Source organism: Rhipicephalus microplus, chromosome 8 (genome assembly GCF_043290135.1).
Source record: "Rhipicephalus microplus isolate Deutch F79 chromosome 8, USDA_Rmic, whole genome shotgun sequence".
Taxonomy (NCBI): Eukaryota; Metazoa; Arthropoda; class Arachnida; order Ixodida; family Ixodidae; genus Rhipicephalus; species Rhipicephalus microplus.
Window position 1 is genome coordinate 57,676,769 of NC_134707.1, and position 20,215 is coordinate 57,696,983.

The following is a 20,215-nucleotide window of genomic DNA, read 5'->3' on the forward strand; positions in this document are numbered from 1 at the left end:
CAGCCTAACTGAAACAAGATTGAACTGTACCATGTGAAAAATATACAACACCCTTATCACGGAATAGGCCTGCAATACAAGGTGAACACTTATTCTAATGAAGCAAAAAGTAATGGTCTGCACTAAAAAACCCATACCAAGGGGGAAATTGGTTTGGCTGAACTTGACTGCAGCATGGCATTACATGAACGGCTAATAGTAGAAAAGAAAAAGCGGGACAGGCCATTAGTAATTACGCCTTGTTCTCATTGCATGCTGGCTTGACTATCCACGTAATTTACAGAAATCTCTAGCTCCTCAAGTTTTTTTTTACGCGTTCGTATCGCTACACAGGACGACAGACAACAACACGCACAAATTTTCCCGTACCTGCAGCTCAATCTTCATGGCCCGCTCGGCGTACTTAAGAGTGTTGTGGGTGTCGGTGTAACTGAGCTTGGACGGCGACACGGCTGCAATCATGAGGGTTCGACACGTACCACCCAGAGAGTCTTTCAGGATGTGGGTCAGCTTGGACCCCCGGTACGGCACTCGCTGAGTCTGGAAGGAAAGAGAGAGAGGAAAAAAAATTGCAGCATATCCGCCAAGTGAATGATCATGAGTGGGGGTGAAACATCCGTGCACGTGTGCAATCACGTTCGAGAATGCAGACGGCGCACGGGTAACACCGACAAGAAGCGAGCTAAGGAAGCCGAGCGCAAGCGTCTTAAACGCGCCCGCCGCTCTGCTTTGTCCATGCCCCATCAACGATCTACCATGTACAGCGACCATCCAGGAGACCGAAAAAGGCATTCGTTCTACGCTTACCCAGGCACAGCCCGCGCAGCAGCCAATCAAAGAGTAGCAATGCAGCGCCATCTAGGATATCCCCACTCAACTGCAGTTTGTATGTACTTCTATGAGACAGTGTTGTCTATTATACTGTTCGGGAGATATCGCCCTTTTTTTCTTTCTCATCTCTTCTCTCGGTTACGCATGACAAGGTTAGACTAAGAAGAGCTTCGCTCCTAAAAGAGGTCGATTTATTAATCAGACCCTTTTGCCGCTGTCGAATACATTTCAGTTCTCTAGGCCACCGTTCCGATAAGACAGCATCGCCACTACAGTTGGGTGCAAGATACAACGGCAGAAGCCACTGTTGAGATGATCGAAGCACCGCTGCCGATTGCATCCACACAGCTTGCAATGTCCGTCTAGAGTGTGCTAATTGGTGCAGGCCAATGTGCACACCTAGTGTTATAAATTGCTAAAAGGTTTGATGAAACGAAAACAGGTGTCAATGGTTCTCTGTGAAGGGTTTCTTTAGACAACTGCCCTAACCTTTAGTTATGTCAGTTTAGAAAGACTCATTACTTCACTTGCACCAGACTTTTGATGCACAGTGTACATTGAACTAATGCCACAAGAAATACGTACCGTTAATTGTTTTTGAGCATGTTCTATTCTAGCTATACATTAGTCTTAACACAGCTTGACATACTTTAAAGAAAAAAAAAGGGGAGAGAGAGAGAAGAAACAAACATACAACTGAAAATTTCTGAAACAGCGCAGTCTCGCTTGATAACTATATCATGAGTGCTGGCGCTAACACTTAGCACAAAACGGGGTGATACAAAGGCTGAACTGTAAACGCCCTTGGATACGGTGTGGGCCATTCGCGATCTCTGCTAACTGGGTTTTAGCCGTATTTTACGCTGCAGCATTGAGTGCTACTTAGTCTAAATAGAGAATAACCGACTTGCATTCCCAATGATTGATCATCAGCACCTCGACGTAAACGATAGGCTATTTGCAGACGACTGCACACTGTACCACGCAATTAAAACTGAAGATGACCGAACGAAACTAAGCAACTCTCTGTACGAAGTGGCTCAGCTGTGCTCAGACTGGCGAATGGTGTTAAATGCAGATAAGACAGTCTATATGAACGTTACAAACAAGAAATCGACACTTACTTTTCCTCACAGTATCATACTATGAAACATTTGACAGTGCTGATAACTATGTGTCACGATAAGCAGTGACATAAGCTGGAACGTGCATGTGCAGTAAATTTCTGAAAAAGCAATTAATAAATTGACCTTCCTCAAATGATCACTTGCCGGATCTACTTTTGAAACATGTTCTCTTGCCTACACCAATCTCATCTGACCAACATAGGAAGACACCAGAGTTGCATGGCTTTTGCACACTAAACACAATATTATTGCGCTTGAACGGGTACAAAGAAAAGACATTCGCTTTATATTCAATCGTTACAGACATAGCGACTCCCCGACAGAACTTCTTCGGCTGGCTGGCCTCGCTACTTTGTGTAACCAAGCAAAAGTGCATAGATTGAAATTCCTGCATTCTTTGTAACACAATAGTTACAAGATTATCCTCAGGTCATTTGTTTTATATGGCTCTACCAGAGAAACGTGACACAAACGCAGATTCACGTTAGAGAAATTTTGTCCTGCTAACAATGTATTTCACCTCTTTTTTTTTCCCACAAGCAGTAAGACACTGGAACGTTTTAGATGAATTTATTGTTACTCAGCCTACGCTAGAATTATTCCCTGAACTAGGGGAAGAAGCTGTCTGACACGGACACATGTCGCTCTGTTTATTGTTTTCTCTTTTGCTGTTGCTGTGGTCTGCTTGATGAAATCACTTACTGTGTGTAAATTTAGAGTGCAAAATTTTGTTTATGTGTATAAATGTTTATTTCTTATATAGCACATACTTTGTTGTTAGCATTACTTCTTTTAATTCATGCAATAAATTTCCTCCTACCCCTGTAATAATCCCTCTGAGGGATTGGCAGTATTTGAAAATGAAATAAATTTATTGCACCCAGGCATTCACAGCAAACACACGAACATATTGCATAGTAAACTGAGCATAAACAGTGCATGCATAAGCAAGCTAAACTGGGCAGCCGACTGGGCATCAGTAACATACATCAAATATTAAAATACTACTCTTTCAACGCTTTGGTCCATCACGTTCACGGGCACTAACGCTTACACTAGTGGCGACGTTGACGATGGCGCTCATCAAGCGAAAACTAAGTGAAGACGCCCTTGACTGAATTACAAACACGCGATCCAGTCCCTACACATACGGGGCGACCAGTGAAAAGTTGTGCAGAGCAAGCAGTTTTTTAGTAGCAGACAGCCTTGCGAGGCGAGTGGGAGGGGAGGAACAGCTTTGCAGGTGTGACATGTGGCGAGCGGTGACAAGCTAGGGAGAGAGCGACGGCAACGCGTGGGCCCTGCGAGGGAAGGCGGGACCTACTTGACACCGCGCCGATATCATTGTGCAAATGACAATGCCAAAATTGATGCATTTATTAGTTAACCACTTTAACTAATTGATTTATTATATTTCAAGAGACAAGCTACCTTGATTATAGACTACGGTGACACACATCGACCATTTTTGTTATGGGACGTGACGTAATGTCAAGTGACGTGACAACAAACACCGTTTGCTTTTGATTCACTCGACGCGACAAATAGCACGCAATATTTATATGATGGTAACTAGGTCATACGAGTGAATGCTAAAAACAGAAAAAACCTTTTGTATACTTTCTCAGAAATAAATCCTTTGTTTCTAAATTATGTATTTCAGAACAACGAACACAACACAGCCTGCAAACGAGGCTATAGTACGCCAGCAAGACACTAAAGGTGGAAAGGCATGTCGCGTTTTTAACGAGCCAAAAATGTGACGAGCAGTGGGCGCTAGCCTTGCCGTAGACCTAGTCTTGCACGCAAGCCGAGAAGTGACCCTGTTTATAGTGTATGTGTGCATCTTACACAGTGTGATTGTGGGAGCGTCTTCTACTCGATGCACGTGGTTCGTATTACCCATGCTTACAACACCGTCAGAAAGAGTGGTAGCAAAGTAATGTGCGGAGGACACCTTGAGGTCGCATTTCCGGAATGTTTTTACGAGACGTGCGCTGTGACTGGAAGAGGTCTTTGACGTCAGCAGGCGAGTGAAACGCGAAAGATAACGTTTCTTCTTGTCGTCTGCTCGAGTTTTAAACTTAGAGGTTTTATATTTTCACTGTCCGTGCACCAATGTCCATCGTTTTCGTTGCATTCATCTCAGTAATCATCGCAACACATGTTCCGGTGCTAAATAGGGCTGTTCCAAGTGTCGCAGGGCCCCTTTAAAACCCATCTTGTGAAGCTGTGCTTAGCGGAGCCTTATATGTCTGGCAACCACCGTAGCTCGTAAATCGCAGTGGGATTTACTCGCAGAAATTGGGTAAGTCCCCCTACCGATAATGTGCCACTCCTCTAACCATTCCTACAACTCTCCACTACGCCCACTGAATCTCCCGCCACTGCTGCCGTTTTACTGCCATTTCAATCCACTTCATTCAACCCCACTGCACGCTACTATCTTAGCTGTTTTATCAATGTCAACCAGCGAAGTTGGCTAAACTTTTTTTTACAGCTGCCGGCTCGTAGTACCCAAATGCTCAACTACCTGGAAGTCAACCAGAATTTCTCGCGGGCATCAAGCCTGTCGCGACGACACCCCTCCCACGAACGAGCGAAAGGGGAGGAACCACGGCGAGTTCAACAAACATGGACTCACCCCACCCTTGGAGAGGGCATCAATGCAGTTGCCCAGGGCCAGCAGCGACAGGTTAATCTTGGTGCCCTCGCGTATCCGGTCTTTGACGTTTTTATTCACGGCAGCGGCACGCTCCGAGCCGGCAAGATCGACAAAGCTCATCTTGGAGACGCGGATCCCCTTGCTCGTGCTGGTCACGTTCTCCGTCTGCGTGACGTAAACCTGAAAGGAGGCACAAGACGAGAAACACCATAATATTGAAGTGACCACGAAACAAGATTACTGACAGCAACTGCAAATAGACTCAAACCTCGATATAACAAAATGGTGGCTATAACGAAGTGAATGAAGAACAATCTTGTATAATGGATACACTTATTCTGAATATACGTTTGTAAAGAAATTTTCGATATAAAACTTATTTTTGTGTCAGATGAAACTTTGATATAATGAGGTTTAAGTACCTCATACCCTGTAGAAGCCTACTTGCACAATATGCTGCAACACTCGGAGTTTGCTACAAATACACCACAGCGAACTTTGGCGCTAGTGTCTATGAGAGCTGCAAAGCATGGCACTTCATGAGAATGATGGGTAGAACACTGATTTCTCATATCTTTTTTTCTCTTGGCTTCTTGGCTCTTGTGGCCTGAATTCACTTTGCCGCAAGACAAAGTTCAGCAAAGGTTCGGCAGTCCCACTTCATCACCTTGACCTCTTTAGGCTTGCCAATTCAAATAGGGTCACGAAGTTCACAACGGTCCATTCTTTTATTCGACACAAAAGCATAAGAACTATACACAAAGCCACAAGTGCACTCGATGCCCGCAAGCTTGAAGACTAGGCAAATCTGTGTACTACCAGTCATTCCCACGGTGACTGAACGATCGCAGTGCCAGAGTTTCCTCTAGTTAATTGTAGGATACTCCATGGCAATACAGTGAACTCTCATTAAACGGAACTTGAAGGAACTGGGAAAATCCATTCCGTTTAACAGGAGTTCCATTTGAGGTGGATAGGGGTGCAGTATGCAGGGATGAAACCAATCATATCAGAGGCAGTTGTTCCATTCAAACAGCAGTTCTGTTCAACAGATTTCCATTTACTGTGAGTCCACTGTACTTGCTAGAGGGAACTCCCGTGGCATTGTGATCATACTTCCACTATAAAAATGATGGGTACTACGTAAATTTGCCTAGCAGTCTTGCTTGCGGCTTCAAACACTGTTGTGGCTTTGCATTGGCGAGCCCAAAGGGGGCCAAAACTGCGAAGTGGGACTGCTGAACTTGCTCTTGCAACAAAGCGACTGCAGGCTGCACAGAGCTGAAAGAACGAAGCTCGGGAAAATCCATGTCGTACAAATCATTATTCCCATGTGCGAAGTGCAATTCGTTGTTGCTACCGTTGACACTTGTGCCACATATCCCACAAAGTACTATTATGAAAGTCTATGCTACAGACACCTAGTATTAGTATCTTCTTTTACGAGTCATTCTTTCATCTGTTCTAAACTGTCACTGCACTGGATCCAGTGAGGAGGTACATCGACTTCAGCAACTTGAACTGCCACAACACCATTCGACTGCGCTCAAAGAGGTGTCTGCTTCTGGCAGGGGCACAAATATCTTGCGTAGCATTAACACACACGCAACAGCATCTTGTCCTTACCTGAAAGATTGCATGGGACCGTGACGACTCCGAGTTAGCATCGGTGGCGTGCTGAGTCCTGTTCCTGTTGCCTTTCAGGAGCAACTCGAACAGTGCCCCCGACTCCTTCACCTGTATTCGTTAGTGTAAAATGTTTAGCCTTGCGCAAATATTCAAAATGCCTCAGGTATTCAAACCAACACAGTGGACTCTCATTAAATGAAACCTGAAGGGACCGGGAAAATGTGTTCCGTGTAACAGCAGTTCCGTTGACCAAGAGGTGAACTGGGGTGCAGTATGAAGGCATGAAACCAATCGTATCAGAGCCAGCTGTTCCATTTAAGCGGCAGTTCCATTTATCAGATTTCCATTTACTGAGAGTCCACTGTATTGCGGTGTTTGAATTCGCTTCAAATTAATGAAAATTTTGCAGTATTCGAGATGAACGAATATAGATGTGTATATTAGCCGGCATATAGCACCTGTAAAGGTACTTTCACAGCAGCAAAAGAGTGCCAAGCCGTGAGAACACCTACTCAGGGGAAATAAGACTGCCGCGAGGCCCCACTTCGAGGTTAAATGAACATACTAAGCTCACATCGATTGATCATTTTTTGAAGTTTCAAAGGTTGGTATACAGGCTCATATGCTTGAAGTGTGGTGCATTTTAAAACAACATATTTTACAGGTCATCACTCACATCCTCCCAAAAGTCAATTCTTGCTAGTATGCAAAGTCGTTCCCACTTTCTTTGAACAAAAAAAAAAAAAGAATTGCACAGGCCCTGTTTCATTTTTTGAAAAAATATTGTGCAGATTAGTTAGGTCATGACAAATATGCCAATTTTTTTTATAAAATAAAATAGTATTAGAATTCGATTCGAAATTATTTGACCAAACTCGCTATTCACTTCGAACTGGAAATTCACTATTTGCATAAGCCTAAAAATGTTGCAGCCGATGCACTCAGTAAGCTTTCTTGCCCGATTTACAACTAGCACTCCAGTCACAACTACTTTACCCGTTTCTTCAAGCAAAGCTAGTAGGGATGGACGAATAGTAAATTTGAGGCCAATATTGATTCGGTCAAATAAATTTCAATCGAATAGTCAAAATAAATTAAGAATAGTTTCGAGAATTCCAACAGGACCTGTGCAAATGTCATTTTTTTTGTTCTAAGCAAAGTGGAAACAATTTCAAATAGTAGCAGTACGTATTTAAATAGCACAGGGTGCACATTAAAAGTGTTAAAATACATTAAATGTTAAAATTTGCTATGCTCGGCGCACAGCAAATTGCAAAAAAAAGGAAGGTAAACATCAGTTTCTCCACAACAGTAGCAGCGAATGAGATAGCCACAAACTGGAATGCAATGTGAATAACGGCAAACCGCTCGAAACTTCCAGAGGCTCTTCAAGCACAAATTATGCATAAAAGCACACAAGTGCTAAAATACACAACTGTCACAGCTTGACAGTTAAAGCATGCTTCTCAAACATTAATAACACACATAACAAGCAGGTAGGTACACACAGGATGATTATGAAATACTGTAACTGTCACGGTTACTTTGTAGTTATGGCACTCTTTTCACAAATGTGGCCGCTGCAGCGAGCGGAGCGTCCTTTATGCAATCCAACTTCCACGTCATGATTAAAGTACAAGAGTTGCACAAACCGTTCGCATCATGCAACAAATGGACGCGCACACACGGACGACAACACCCTGTAAAGGATGGTGCACACCGGCGACTAGCAGTGGCCGCGCGACCATTCGCGACTGGTGACCAAAGAGCGACTGATGTTCACACCGGCAGGGGCTGCATGCGAGCAACCGGAAGTCGCAATACCGGAGAGTCACGTCCGGATCTCGTTATCAGTGAGAACTCTGGAGACCAGCGCTGATCAACCAGATGAGTGAGTGGAGCAAACGGAGCGTGCTGCATTTCTTGTTTTTATCTGTTCTCACCAGCCCAATAGAAAAACAAACGACAAAAATTGAGCATCGCTGATTGGTTTCAGCAGCTTTGCGACCACAGTCGGGCGACTGAAAAATCGGTCAGGAAGAGACTAGCCAAAGCAGTCGCTTTGCGACCGTTCGCGACTATTTGCGATCAGTCGCAAATGGTCGCGCGACCGCTGCTAGTCGCCGGTGTGCACCAGTCTTAAGGCACAGTGTAGCTGGAAGATGCAGCAGGCATGTGTGCATTGCAACGAGCGCGGCAACAACCTTTAAAGCAAGCCTCTCAAGCCATCTGGCTGGCGATCGACAGAACACGCTGAAGCGCAAGAAGGAAGAGGCATTGCCCAACAATGGGGAAGAGTTTCGGTAGCATGACGAAGTCGTCGCACATCAGAATTTCAACGAATTCGTCGACGTGATCGCTGACATAGACACTGACACACCAAAAGTTCTCAATGATGAACAGATAGTGCAGCTTCTTTCCGGCACACAAGAGGAGTAGGAAGATACGAACGATTTGAATACAGTCGAAGCTATCGTGCCCTCACCAAGCCAGGCGATGGATGCTGTGAACCTTCCGTGAAGATGCTTTGATTTCACTGGCCCACTTCTCGCGAAGTGTGCACGCAAGCAGAAATTTCATACAGCGAAAGCTGTTATGAAATCGCAACTCTGGTCTCGCGCAGCGCCCGAGTTGCGATTTGGTCCGCCGCCGCCGCCGCCACCACATCGCGCGAAATTAAAAAAAAAACAACATAGTACCAATGAAACAGTGGGGCTCGAACCCAGGTCCACAGAGTGCAAGCCCAGTATTCTACGACTGAGCCACACTGGTGCTTGGGACTTGTTGGCAAACTTGCCTTGTGCAGGCTTGATGTTGGGAAAGCAATTGCGTAAATACGACTTATAAAGCCTTAAAAACAATGAAAGAACAAGCAGCCGTCGCACAATGCGAATAGCGTAACGAGTGGGTTGTCAAATGCTCCAACCCCTCACAAACGCTTCTTTCTGATCAGCAATTAACTGTGGCACATGACTAATTCCTCATCGTCGTCAGCCACTGCATGAACAATTGGCACAAAATTCCTCGCAATAGTTTAGCGGATGCCACACTTCTCAGAAGAACGACGAAGAATAGCAAAGCGTATGCCGGCCTACTACTTTAAAATTTTTATTATTAATGCCGTAGTGGGCATCAAGCAAGCGTGGTTGCAGCAGTAACACGATGAGTGTTAAGAAAAGGCTCTGAAAGGCCGCTTTTCTAGCTTTCGCTGTGACTGTTCTGCGCCTTCTGCGCAGGCCTGGCGTTTTTCACTAGGCAATAAATTTGTAATCCTCTCGAACAAAATTTGTCGTTGCGGATCTAAATTGCGGATCTCGTCCCATGGTTAAGTCTAGTTTCAACTGTATCATAAATCACTAACTCAATCAGCACTAGAGCAGTCACTTCTTCAATGACAACGCAGCAAGTGCGATTTCCAGACTATCCGAACAGGGGCTGATCATCATACAGACGGCTTCCAGACTATCCAACAAGGGCTCATCATACACAGCTTCGAGACAGAAAAGTCATTTTGACAACACGACATAGTCAGCAGTGGCTGACGCACTTAAATTTAAGGTGCTGAGCATGGTCCTCTCGCATTTTTCCTCCAACTTACTGCTGCAGAGTTCTCTCACCAAACAGGTGACTCCTACATCTTTGCAAACGCACCGGTCCACGAGAGCCACTTTATCAGTCATGTTAGCGATTTCCTCTCGATCAACATCTCTAAGAGTAGGCTGTGCTTGGAACAATGCACAAGAGTTTGGTAATTTTAAACTCTTGTGCATTGTTCAATATCAGAATGCCCCCATCTATGTCGCAAAATGAAAGCAATCCTCAACAAATGTTTAACATACAAAACTAGATAAATTTTGCAATTGCAACAGCAGGCACACCTGCTAACGTGGCGAAACTTAAAATTCGGAAAAATCAAAGCAGCAGATAAGTCTGAAAGCGGGGAAAGTCGAAGTAGGTGGAGTTCTTGTGATGGAGAGGTGCAATGAATAAAAACTCGCTTAAGCTTCTAATGACTCTTGGGGCTACAGCACAGTCACAGAGAGCTCTGAATGACTGCTAGAGATTTTTTCGAACATCAGCGATTATACTAGAGCTGACAATTATACCTCATGGTGCAGGCAAGTACAAGAAACAAAACGTACCGAGTCGGCTAGTAGGTATCTGGACATGGACTGACCTTGTGTATCGAAAGGTTGGAAATGGCGATGCCCTTGGCCGGGTCGTCGCGCACGACCAGCGATGGTCCATTGGGGCACAGTAGGTCGCGCACGACCTCGTTGTAGACTTCCAGGTAGGCGACCGCCACGTCGCACGACTGGCCCTCGGAGCGCAGCTTGTCCACGCGCCGGTACAGCTCGCTGGCAGTCAGGGAGACGACACCGGGACACTCCTCGGAGCCCAGCATTGTGAACGTTTTGCCGGCACCGGTTGCGCCATACGCAAACACTGAGAACAACCGCGGATGTTAAACCCTTGACCAGCAGTAACGATTTTTATTGGACTATTCATAAGTAAGCGCAGCACTGGCAAATCGGCCGACGATTCGCTGTAGGACAGTAATAGTGGGGCTTTTACATCCCCAAAACCACAACATGATTATGATAGGGGACGCCATAGTAAATGGCTCCGAAAGTTTCAACCGTTTGGCATTCTTTAGCATGCACCTAAATCTACATGGGCCTCTAACATTTTCGCCTTCATGGGAAATATGGCCAGGGGTTCAACTTTGCAGCCTTCGGGTCAGCAGTCGAGAACCGTGACCACCAGACCACCATGGCTGGTAATTCGCTTCAGCAAACTAAGAATCTAAGGTTTGCAGACATCGCCAATTTCCTTACAGCTGCTTTTAAGTACTCTTTTTTTTTTGCTTTCAATCTTACAAATGCAGCTGCTGTATGCCAGGAAAGTGAAAACTGAAAAAGGACACAGCTTTCAAACCCCGTTAAGGCGGTTGCACTTGGCAGAGGAAAGGCAAGAGGCCACCGTTGTCCTTGTGCCTCTTTCCTTCCTCTGGGCGGTGGAAGGCAAAAGGAACAACGGTGGCCACTGTCCTTGCGCTATTTGGAGTTCCTTCTTGATCGCCTACACATATAGCTTTACTTAGTGGCATAGTGAGCCTCCATATAAACTGCTTTGATAAAGTGTATACCAAAGATGGCGCAGATGAAGACACTGAAGATGCCGAAAATGGCCGTTCCCCGTCCCCCTTCCACGTTCAAATTTCGGAATCCCTCGCTTAATCGCACTTTCTGTGGAACAATTTGTGCGAAACAGTTGGCTTTGTTTCTCTGACCACCTATAAATGACACAATGTGCTAGAAAACCAGCCAGGCCAATTGTGTCATTTTTCACCACGACATTGCATCATTTTTCACCAGTGTCCAGAGCGTTGTCAAACTATCGAGAGAGGGTTTTTATCCTGGGCTCCTCTACTATCAGGTTTTGTTTTTGATGGCAAAAATAAAATGAATTGAACATTATGGTAGTCTTGTACTCATGCATACCTGCCAAGGTTAAGGATTCTCAATCCGAGAGACTTCTGCAACGAAGAGGAGGGGGGGGGGGGGGTGAACCTATTTATTTATCAGGGGGTCAGCAATTATTAGTGTTGTGTTGTCTTCAAATGGCTTGGAGTGGCCAAACACCAAAGGTTAGGGTTCCCAAACTGCAGTAGAAGGAGCAAATCTCAAAGGGGGTCAAAAAAGACCTGTATCTCTTGAAATTTCGAGTCATCAAAACTAGCATAATCTATTTCTGCCAAAAGAACTGGCGTATGTCTTCCTGGCACACACGTGAAAGGACGGGACGGCGCGGCTGGCTGCCTGGAAAGTGCGGTCGAAGCTTCACTTAGGGCTAACTGAAAACTGAATGCCAGATTATAGCCAAAGAACGTAGATAGGAGCAACGTTACTAGATTCTTTGGACAGGAACGCCAAAACGATTCTTGCATGTTTACGTCGTCACCTCTACTGCTGTGTTAGCCGCATGCGGTGCTAGTAATTGTGCCACCGCGACCGCAGTGTCGCACGCGGTGGTTATGGAAAATGGCATTTCCGTTTTCAATCCGCGTGCACTGGCTGCGCATGTGTTTTTAAAACCATGTAACTTTGTCCTAAATATGATCGCATCTGCCGCGATTCTGTCCACAGTGTTGGTGCAAAGCAACGTAGCCCTGACTGGTCGAGAGTTGGACGCGCGTGCACTTTCGAAGTTCGGTCAATTACGGCGTCGCCACACAAGATCGTGTCAAGAGCGGCTGCGGTTTCGTCTAAAGCAGTTGTGGCGAACAATAGCCACAGTTTTGACAGTGCGTTCGCAGGCCGTGCGTGTCCCTCTGAAGCTTCGGGCACGCTGCTCTCCACATTAGTTCGACGGCTTCGGTTTCAACGACCTGCCGCGATGACGAAAAGTGCTCGAAACATTCGAATTTCGACCCAATGAACATAGTCGTATCTGCCCGTTTCGCATCGCCGAGATACTACTATAGGTTTAGATGAATGCCTCCTGAATTAGTTTACAATAAAATGCGATAGCCTTGCGAAAAGCCTGGATCAGATTGGGCTGTATTTTTGTCAATCAGGCTGGATCAAGGACAGCATTTCGATCTTTAGGAGATTTGCCGAAAAACTGTACAATCGTGACAACTGGTCCGAATCCGGGGTCTTCCAGGGAATCTCGGAGGCTTGGCAGGTATGCTCATGCACCATCAAGTAGTACGAAGTATACAGTATTTCATTCTTAGAAACTGGATGTGCAGACACGGAATGAAGAAATAAGTCACGACACCACAAACTCTGACCAACAACGCGCATGCTCACAATGGTAGAAAAGAGAGAAGTCGCGAAAAACTTACCGGCCCATGCCCAGGAAGTGAGCGAACCTATTAACCCAGCACGTGTGCGGTCTCTACATAAAAGACAACTGTTAGGAAATTTGATTTCTTCTTTGTGAAAGTTGACCGATGGTGCGACTAACACAAGTGCTACCACTGTTACCGATGTGCCATGCCTCTATCCCTAGATGCTTTTCTTCATTTCCGGGCCTGTATAACACTGCGCATTCAAGACACAGCCTAGCAGTGGAATTTGGGGGAGGTCGCACATTTGCAATAACCCAGGGGGCATTATCGCAGCAACGCGAGAGCATTCACTGGAAGGGTGCATAGAAGAGACATACTTCACTGGCGTAGCTAGGTGCAGTTTCGGTGCCCACGTCAGCTTCAGCCAAAATGTGCGCCTGCGGAAACAAGCTTCAGCTGACGTGGGCACCACAGCTTTTGCTTCTGAGGCTGTTTGGGGGCAGTGTGACACAATTTTAGCACTTTCAACATCTCCGGAGCAGCTTGGCAGAGAAAAATGGAATCGTATTAATGATGTCCGATATGAGTCCCATGCCCCCTGACACCGTCATAGGTCCGATCGGTCGTCGACACTTACCGGAACAGTTGCAGCCATCAAGAAGCGTCGTCAGCATTTCCTTGGTTGTGTGCTCAAAGACAAACTCATTGTCCTTATCTTCATCGAATACCTGCAACGAGAAAGACAATGGACAGCTTCAAGTACAGTGTGCAGGGAAAAACACAAAAATGTAATGTTGTCCGCGAGCCATCTTTATAAAAGTGTTCCACCTAAGGCACGCAGAGCGAGCTTTGCACAGAAAATCAGACCGTAAAGTTGGGGGTAGGCAACTTTTCTAGATGGAAGGGGGGTGCCAGATGGCAAATTGCAAAGGGAGGGGGGCTTTGCAGGCCAAGATGCAGCAGATTTGCACTAATGCTGTCAAAAGTTGCTCATTTTCAAAAAAGAGCAGAATCACTCGGCACATTCACACACACACACACCCAGGCACCAAAAACATACAGCACTCGCTTCCAACTGTTTATTCATTGTACCAATGCTTTGAATATGCACATGCGATGCACACACAAACACCATAGAAGCCAACAGCACATACGATCAAGACATACATATGCATTTCTTTTCCTTCATTCTTCTTACACCCTAGAGTCGACAAGACGAATTTCACCAGGAAACAAAGACAGCGAAGGTTCGCTTACTCAGCGGTGCTCTTACTGTACAGTAAAGCCTCATCAATTGAAACTCCCTTATTTCGATATGCCACTTAGTTTGAAATATTTCCGCAGTCTTGTATTTTGCAATGTTAGCCTGAGCGGATAATTTAAGGCAGTGGCTAGCAGCAGTCCAGTTAATTCGAAAACTTCGAGTGCCATGTGCTAATGCTCGATCCCAATGTCGCCACAAACCCGCGAAAAAAACGGCTCTCAAGAGTCGCAAATAAATGCACCGTAGCGATGCAAATGAGTGGCAGCTGAAGCACCCAAGCCTCGCTACTTACAGCATAAAAAAAGAAAAAAAAAATACAGTGTCGCAGTCAGCCAAAATGTGCGCCTGAGGAAACAAGCCTTGCTTCTCGCAACGTGAGCGCATCATGACTTACCCATTCTTTCTGGGGATATAGCGAAACTAATAAAGGACAGTTTGGCGGAATTAGCAACTTATGAGACCCTCCGATTGCGGTTGCTCCAGCACAGCTAGCGGAGTTCTTGCCTGCAACGCCTACATTGAGAACTAAGTTCGAAAGCATCAATCATCAAATGTTTCAGTCAAGACACATCGCAAATTTCCTCACACAGGCCATTATGAAATTCTTTATTTTCACCGAAAGAATGGGCACACGGTCGCATCATGGCGTGCTGCCCGCGCGTCACTGCTGTGTTGCAGTGAAAATGTCTTGTTTTCCGCAAGCGCGCATTTCAGTTAATCAAGACGACGTGCCCCCCCCCCCCCCCTCCCGGTGGCAGCAGCTAGACCCGCGATTCCCGTGTTTGCGGTAAAATTGGGAGCCAGCACAGCGAATGACCAGCCCAGATTACTTTGAATAATTACAAGCTCCTTGCATCCCACTTTTTGTATGTTTCAAAAACATTTAAAAAAAAAACATGTTGAAGATTTCTCACAACCCCACGACTTCAAATTAATGACGTTTTACTGCATATGAAGAAACAGTTACACGTGAACGCTGTATGTGTTTGGTACCTGGGCATGTAGGAATGTGCTGCCTGTTTGCACTCTGATTTTTTTTTTAACAATCGGGAGGAGTTATAAAAAATTCAAAAATTGGGGTCTTTTTTCTAATTGCAGAAATGAGGGGAAAGTGGAGATTGGTGTCTGCACATTCCTAACAATTTTTTTTTCTATTGCAATGCACAATGCTCTATATTGAATTTCTTGCTCCTCACTAGGGATCAGGCATTCCCTTATGTGGATGGCCGGGCAACACCTCCACTGATGCAGGCAACAACACATCTTAGGAGAAATGGTGAAATGCAACAATTAAACATGGTAACGTGAAATGACAAGCGACCTTATTAGAAGAACAGATTTGTTTATCAGAAATGTCCGATTGCCAACAAGTCCGTGATCGCAAAAGCATTAGTTATTGTAAAACGGTGCAGCCAATAATGCACGTGACCAGCACATCTTCCAGCTCGTATTTTTTGTTAGTGCTGGGTTTTTCGCAAACAATGCCGTTGTGTCTAAAGTAGGCTTGTAGGAGCATTGCTTAATAACTCTGCCATTTCTCAACTTGCACTGCTGTGAACTTTCGTGTCTGTTTTGCTGTGGTCGAACATATGGAAGTGTGCAAATCATTGGGCACCAAAAGTAGGCGAGACTTTATTGTGAGGAAGAATTTAACTGTGCTATCAAGAGGGAGCTTGTTAAATAAACATTATGAGGGTTTCCCTAACTAAGGAAACGTGTGCTTAATAACTCGACCAGTTCAGGGTAACCACGGCACAGAAGGAGTTCACAGAGAGTTGATGCTACATTTTCTCTAACCTGATCAAACATGAACGTCTGGTCCTTGTTCGGCTTGACGAGGCCCCCGCACGCCCGCTGCCCTTGAAAGTAGAAGGGTTCGGCTTCGGCCTTGGGATCGAAGACGAGGCACCTGTTGTCCACCACGCGGACGATGCTTGACGTCTCGGACTCGCGCTCGCTGAGTGGGCGCACCCTCACGGCCACGTTTACGCGTGCCCCGGGCGATGGCGGGTTGTTGCCAGAGCGGCGGCGTTTCGGTGCTGACGACGCTGTCTCGGTGGAACGCCGCTTGCGGTTCTGCAGCGGTGCCATTGTCGACGCTTCAGTGGTAGCTACAGACAAAGCACCTTGCCAGTTCTACGAAAGTCAGGCTGCGCTGCCCGCGAAGGAACTGGTCGACATGGTGTGCCGGTCCACTGAACGATGGCTGCTGGAGAGAGAATGATGATGGCACCTGCTGGAGAGAGAATGATGATGGCACGGCTTGTTAAAACAAGCGATACTTGTCGCTGGGATTGCTGGTAAAGCAGCATAAACTGAACACTGATGAACAAGAGGACGGGATGAGCATTGTTCTACCAAGAGGCCTCATTTGATTGAACACTGGTTGTATACCCCAGTCTTTACTCACATTCAATGGCATACTTCAAAAGCTTCACACTCCCGCAGTTTTTCTGTCTGCTGACCGCAACGAAACTTTCTATAGATGCCTTCATTGGTAACGGCATTAGCTGTGCCCGATGACACACATGCAAGCCATTTCAGGTTCTTGAAATTAAATTTTAAAGGTTGGCTGTTTATGGTTTAATAGGATTTGCTTTAATGTGCAACCCAAGTGAAATAGAGAAATGTAGCAAAATGCATATTTCTTATTTTGCGTTACTTCGTCAGTGTCGAACTGCTCGTCAGCTCAGGATTAAAGAGACATGAAAGTGAAACAAATGTACTCTGAGAACCATAAATTTTTACCATTATAGATAGGTTAATAACAAAAGATGAAAGCAAAGCCAAAGCTTAATTTTAAATTTTGTAACGAAATCTACACATGTAAATAGTGGGGAATGTCGAATTATGTTTTAAATTGGATAAATGAAATATTCTGAAAATTGGTATGCCAAGTCACTGGCAGCCTGAGAGGGCAAATGTGCTCCACCTTTAGCGATTGGAAGTTATATAGGCCCTAGAATATTGCCAAATCTATGACAACACCAACACCACAGTGTTTGGCAAGCCAAGGTGACGTGGCCACCCGCATTTTCTGGCTTACCAAGTGCGTCTTTTCACAGCAAGCGCGGTGATCTTAGTAGTGAAATAGAATAATTTACTAATATGAGAAAAAAAAAAGGCATTTATCGCGGTGTCTTTTCACTTGCAGCTAGGCATTGCTGCTGCATTTTTGTTGGCAAGCACAGTTTAAAACACTGATGAACAGAGCATGAGACAGACACTGTACAAGGCCCCACCGCGGTGGTCTAGCGACTACTGTACTCGGCTGCTGCATTTCCGATGGAGGCAGAAATGTTGTAGGCCCGTGTGCTCAGATTTGGGTGCACTTTAAAGAACCCCAGGTGGTCAAAATTTCCGGAGCCCTCCGCTACGGCGTCTCTCATAATCAAATGGTGGTTTTGGGATGTTAAACCCCACATATCAATCAGACATTGTACAAGGTCCATCAAACGCTCCCACGCCACGCTGCCGAGGGAATGCATGGGGTTGTGGTCTGGGAACTTTTGACAAATCTAGTGCACATACTGCACCACTCGCGCATAAAGAGCACCAAAAAATTAATGCATTTAAGTAACTGGGGCAATTCCTTTATATTCATTGATTTGGATAAGATTTTCATTATCGATTCTTATTGGTGCTCTCAAAAAGCTGTGCAAAATACCTGCTCAGGCCATTTCATGTTGCTAAATACGAATTTTAGCGGCTGGTTGTGCATCTCCAACTAACGCTGTCAATCATGTTAGCCAAACGTTAGAGTGCAGCATCTCCAACCAACGCTGTCAATCATGTTAGCCAAACATTACAGTGCAGCACATCGCATGGAATGTACAGGTAAATTTAGTTGCCTGGAAATCGCCGACTCTTGATTGATATGTGGGGTATAATGTCCCAAAAGTACCATGTGATCATGAGTGGAGGGCTCGGGAAATTTCGACAACCTGTGGTTCTTCAACGTGCACCCAAATCTGAGCACACAGCTTTTTCGCCTCCATCGAAAATGCAGCCAGAATTCGATCCTGCGGGTCAGCAGGATCGACACCTTAGCTACTAGATCACCACGGCGGGGCGATGTCACGCCAAGAGGCAGAAAGAAAGTGTTCCACATTTGCCATCATGGCTACTAACAGCGCTGACTAAGGCTTCTACGTGCAAGTGCACATATATAAAGTGGATGGGGGTATGGGCGCGGCGCTGGCTCCAATGGTAGAACATTTAAACGCAGGTTTCGTCCCTGCCTACAGGAAGTCCACTTTTCCGTCTACACATTCACTATTAATAGCATCCCCTATGCTTTCCTTGGCAGTGCTGTCTGTTAATACACATTAATATTGCATCTAACAAGATATAACCCGAGCCCTTAAAATTTCCACTTCTTTCCCATATACACTTCACAAGTGGCCTAAAGCTAAAAAAAACAACACAAAAGCTGGAGCAATGAATTGAAGGTAATGAATAGACAAATAGAAACAACAATATGTTATTTCCCATTCAAGGTTTCCAAGTACTAACTTCAGCTATATACAGTTCCGATGGACTGGGACTAAAGGGCAATGCTAAGACCGGGACAGACCAAAATTAAGGGTAAAGCCCAGTTACCCGGAGAATAGATTTCGTCAGAAATTGCGAATTACTCTATTTCCCGATCACTCTCGCCCCCCCCCCCCCCGATCTTCTAATATTATCTGGGGTTTAACGTCCCAAAGCCACGGTATGATCGCGAGAGACGACGTCCTTGGGAAGGGTGTGTCACCTCCCCTTCTCCCCGCAATATTCACTCTGCGTGATACAGACTTAAGAAAAGGTTTTGCTAGGCGCGGCACACGTCTGTATTGATTTGTGGGGTTTAACGTCCCAAAACCACCATATGATTATGAGAGTCGCCGTAGTGGAGGACTCCGGAAATTTCGACCACCTGGCGTTCTTTAACGTGCACCCAAATCTGAGTACACGGGCCTACAACATTTCCACCTGCATCGGAAATGCAGCCGCCACAGCCGGGATTCGATCCCGCGACCTGCAGGTCAGCAGCCGAGTACCTTAGCCACTAGGGCACACGTCTGTAGCTGGACACGGTGGTTAACGCACCTTTAGGAAACCACCACGTTAGTGTCAGCCGCCTGTCGACCATCGCTCGGTAATTGACGACGCCGACAAACGGCGAGAACCGCGATGCGACACTGGCCCACCAGTGACACAGGCGAGGTACCAATACTAAACAGAAGCTCACCGGCGTATCTGACCGAACCTGGTGATGCACAATACAACTAAAGAAAAAAAGCTCACAAACAGTAGTAGTGGCGTAACGATGGGCTGATACCGCATCATGCGCCAAGCTGCGAGGGCTACTGGTTTCAGAAAGCAATTGAAACGGCGACTGTTTTTGATCACCTCCGTTTTCGGTCGCGGTACGAGAGTGTAGAATACGAGTAACGGGCTTGCCTGTAGGGCGAAGTTCTAAGCAACGACGATCGAATCCCGACAGCAAGCTGTAAATATGGACCCACCCTCCCTCAACGCACAACAAAGCACGTCTCCAAAATCCAACCGGCGTGACGGTTCAGCGCGCTCACCGTCTTGTGGCGGCTTTTTCGTTGCGTGTCTCTCGTGCTCAATGCAGTAAACGTCGCAGTGACGGTTGCTGCCGCAGACACGAACACACGGGGCCGCAGGAAAACTGCCAGTAAGCTGCGGGCTCGACCAGCGGGCTGCACGTGAAGAAAAACCAGCGGGCGCGTGCACGGGTGCTCAGCCGGAACGCATTTTCAAAAGCCGATGCAGCCGCAAAGCTTCGCTGCGATTGGCTGGTTGTTGCTCTGCACCCGGTTGCTGCTCGTCCTGTGATTGGCCAAAACCTACAACAAAACTCTCAATGAAGTTTTTAATTCTACGCGAGA

The 20,215-nt window shown here is 46.0% G+C and overlaps 1 protein-coding gene across 4 annotated transcripts in view; it reads right to left on the bottom strand.

The window, feature by feature from the left end:
- Window positions 1-20,027, bottom strand: part of LOC119165449 (uncharacterized) — a 61,031-nt gene extending 41,004 nt beyond the window's left edge. For 2 of the 4 annotated variants that reach the window (XM_075871894.1, XM_075871897.1), the window contains exons 1-7: window positions 19,892-20,026; window positions 16,113-16,524; window positions 13,689-13,779; window positions 10,430-10,698; window positions 6,250-6,360; window positions 4,603-4,803; window positions 370-540 (exon numbers count right to left, since the gene is read on the bottom strand). In XM_075871894.1, coding sequence (XP_075728009.1) covers window positions 370-540; window positions 4,603-4,803; window positions 6,250-6,360; window positions 10,430-10,698; window positions 13,689-13,779; window positions 16,113-16,406 — 1,137 coding nt within the window. In that variant the 5' untranslated portion in view covers window positions 16,407-16,524; window positions 19,892-20,026. Of the gene's footprint in view, window positions 1-369; window positions 541-4,602; window positions 4,804-6,249; window positions 6,361-10,429; window positions 10,699-13,688; window positions 13,780-16,112; window positions 16,537-19,891 lie in introns of those variants that run through there. The other 2 variants (XM_075871895.1, XM_075871896.1) reach the window with 2 other exon arrangements.
- Window positions 20,028-20,215: the final 188 nt, after the last annotated feature.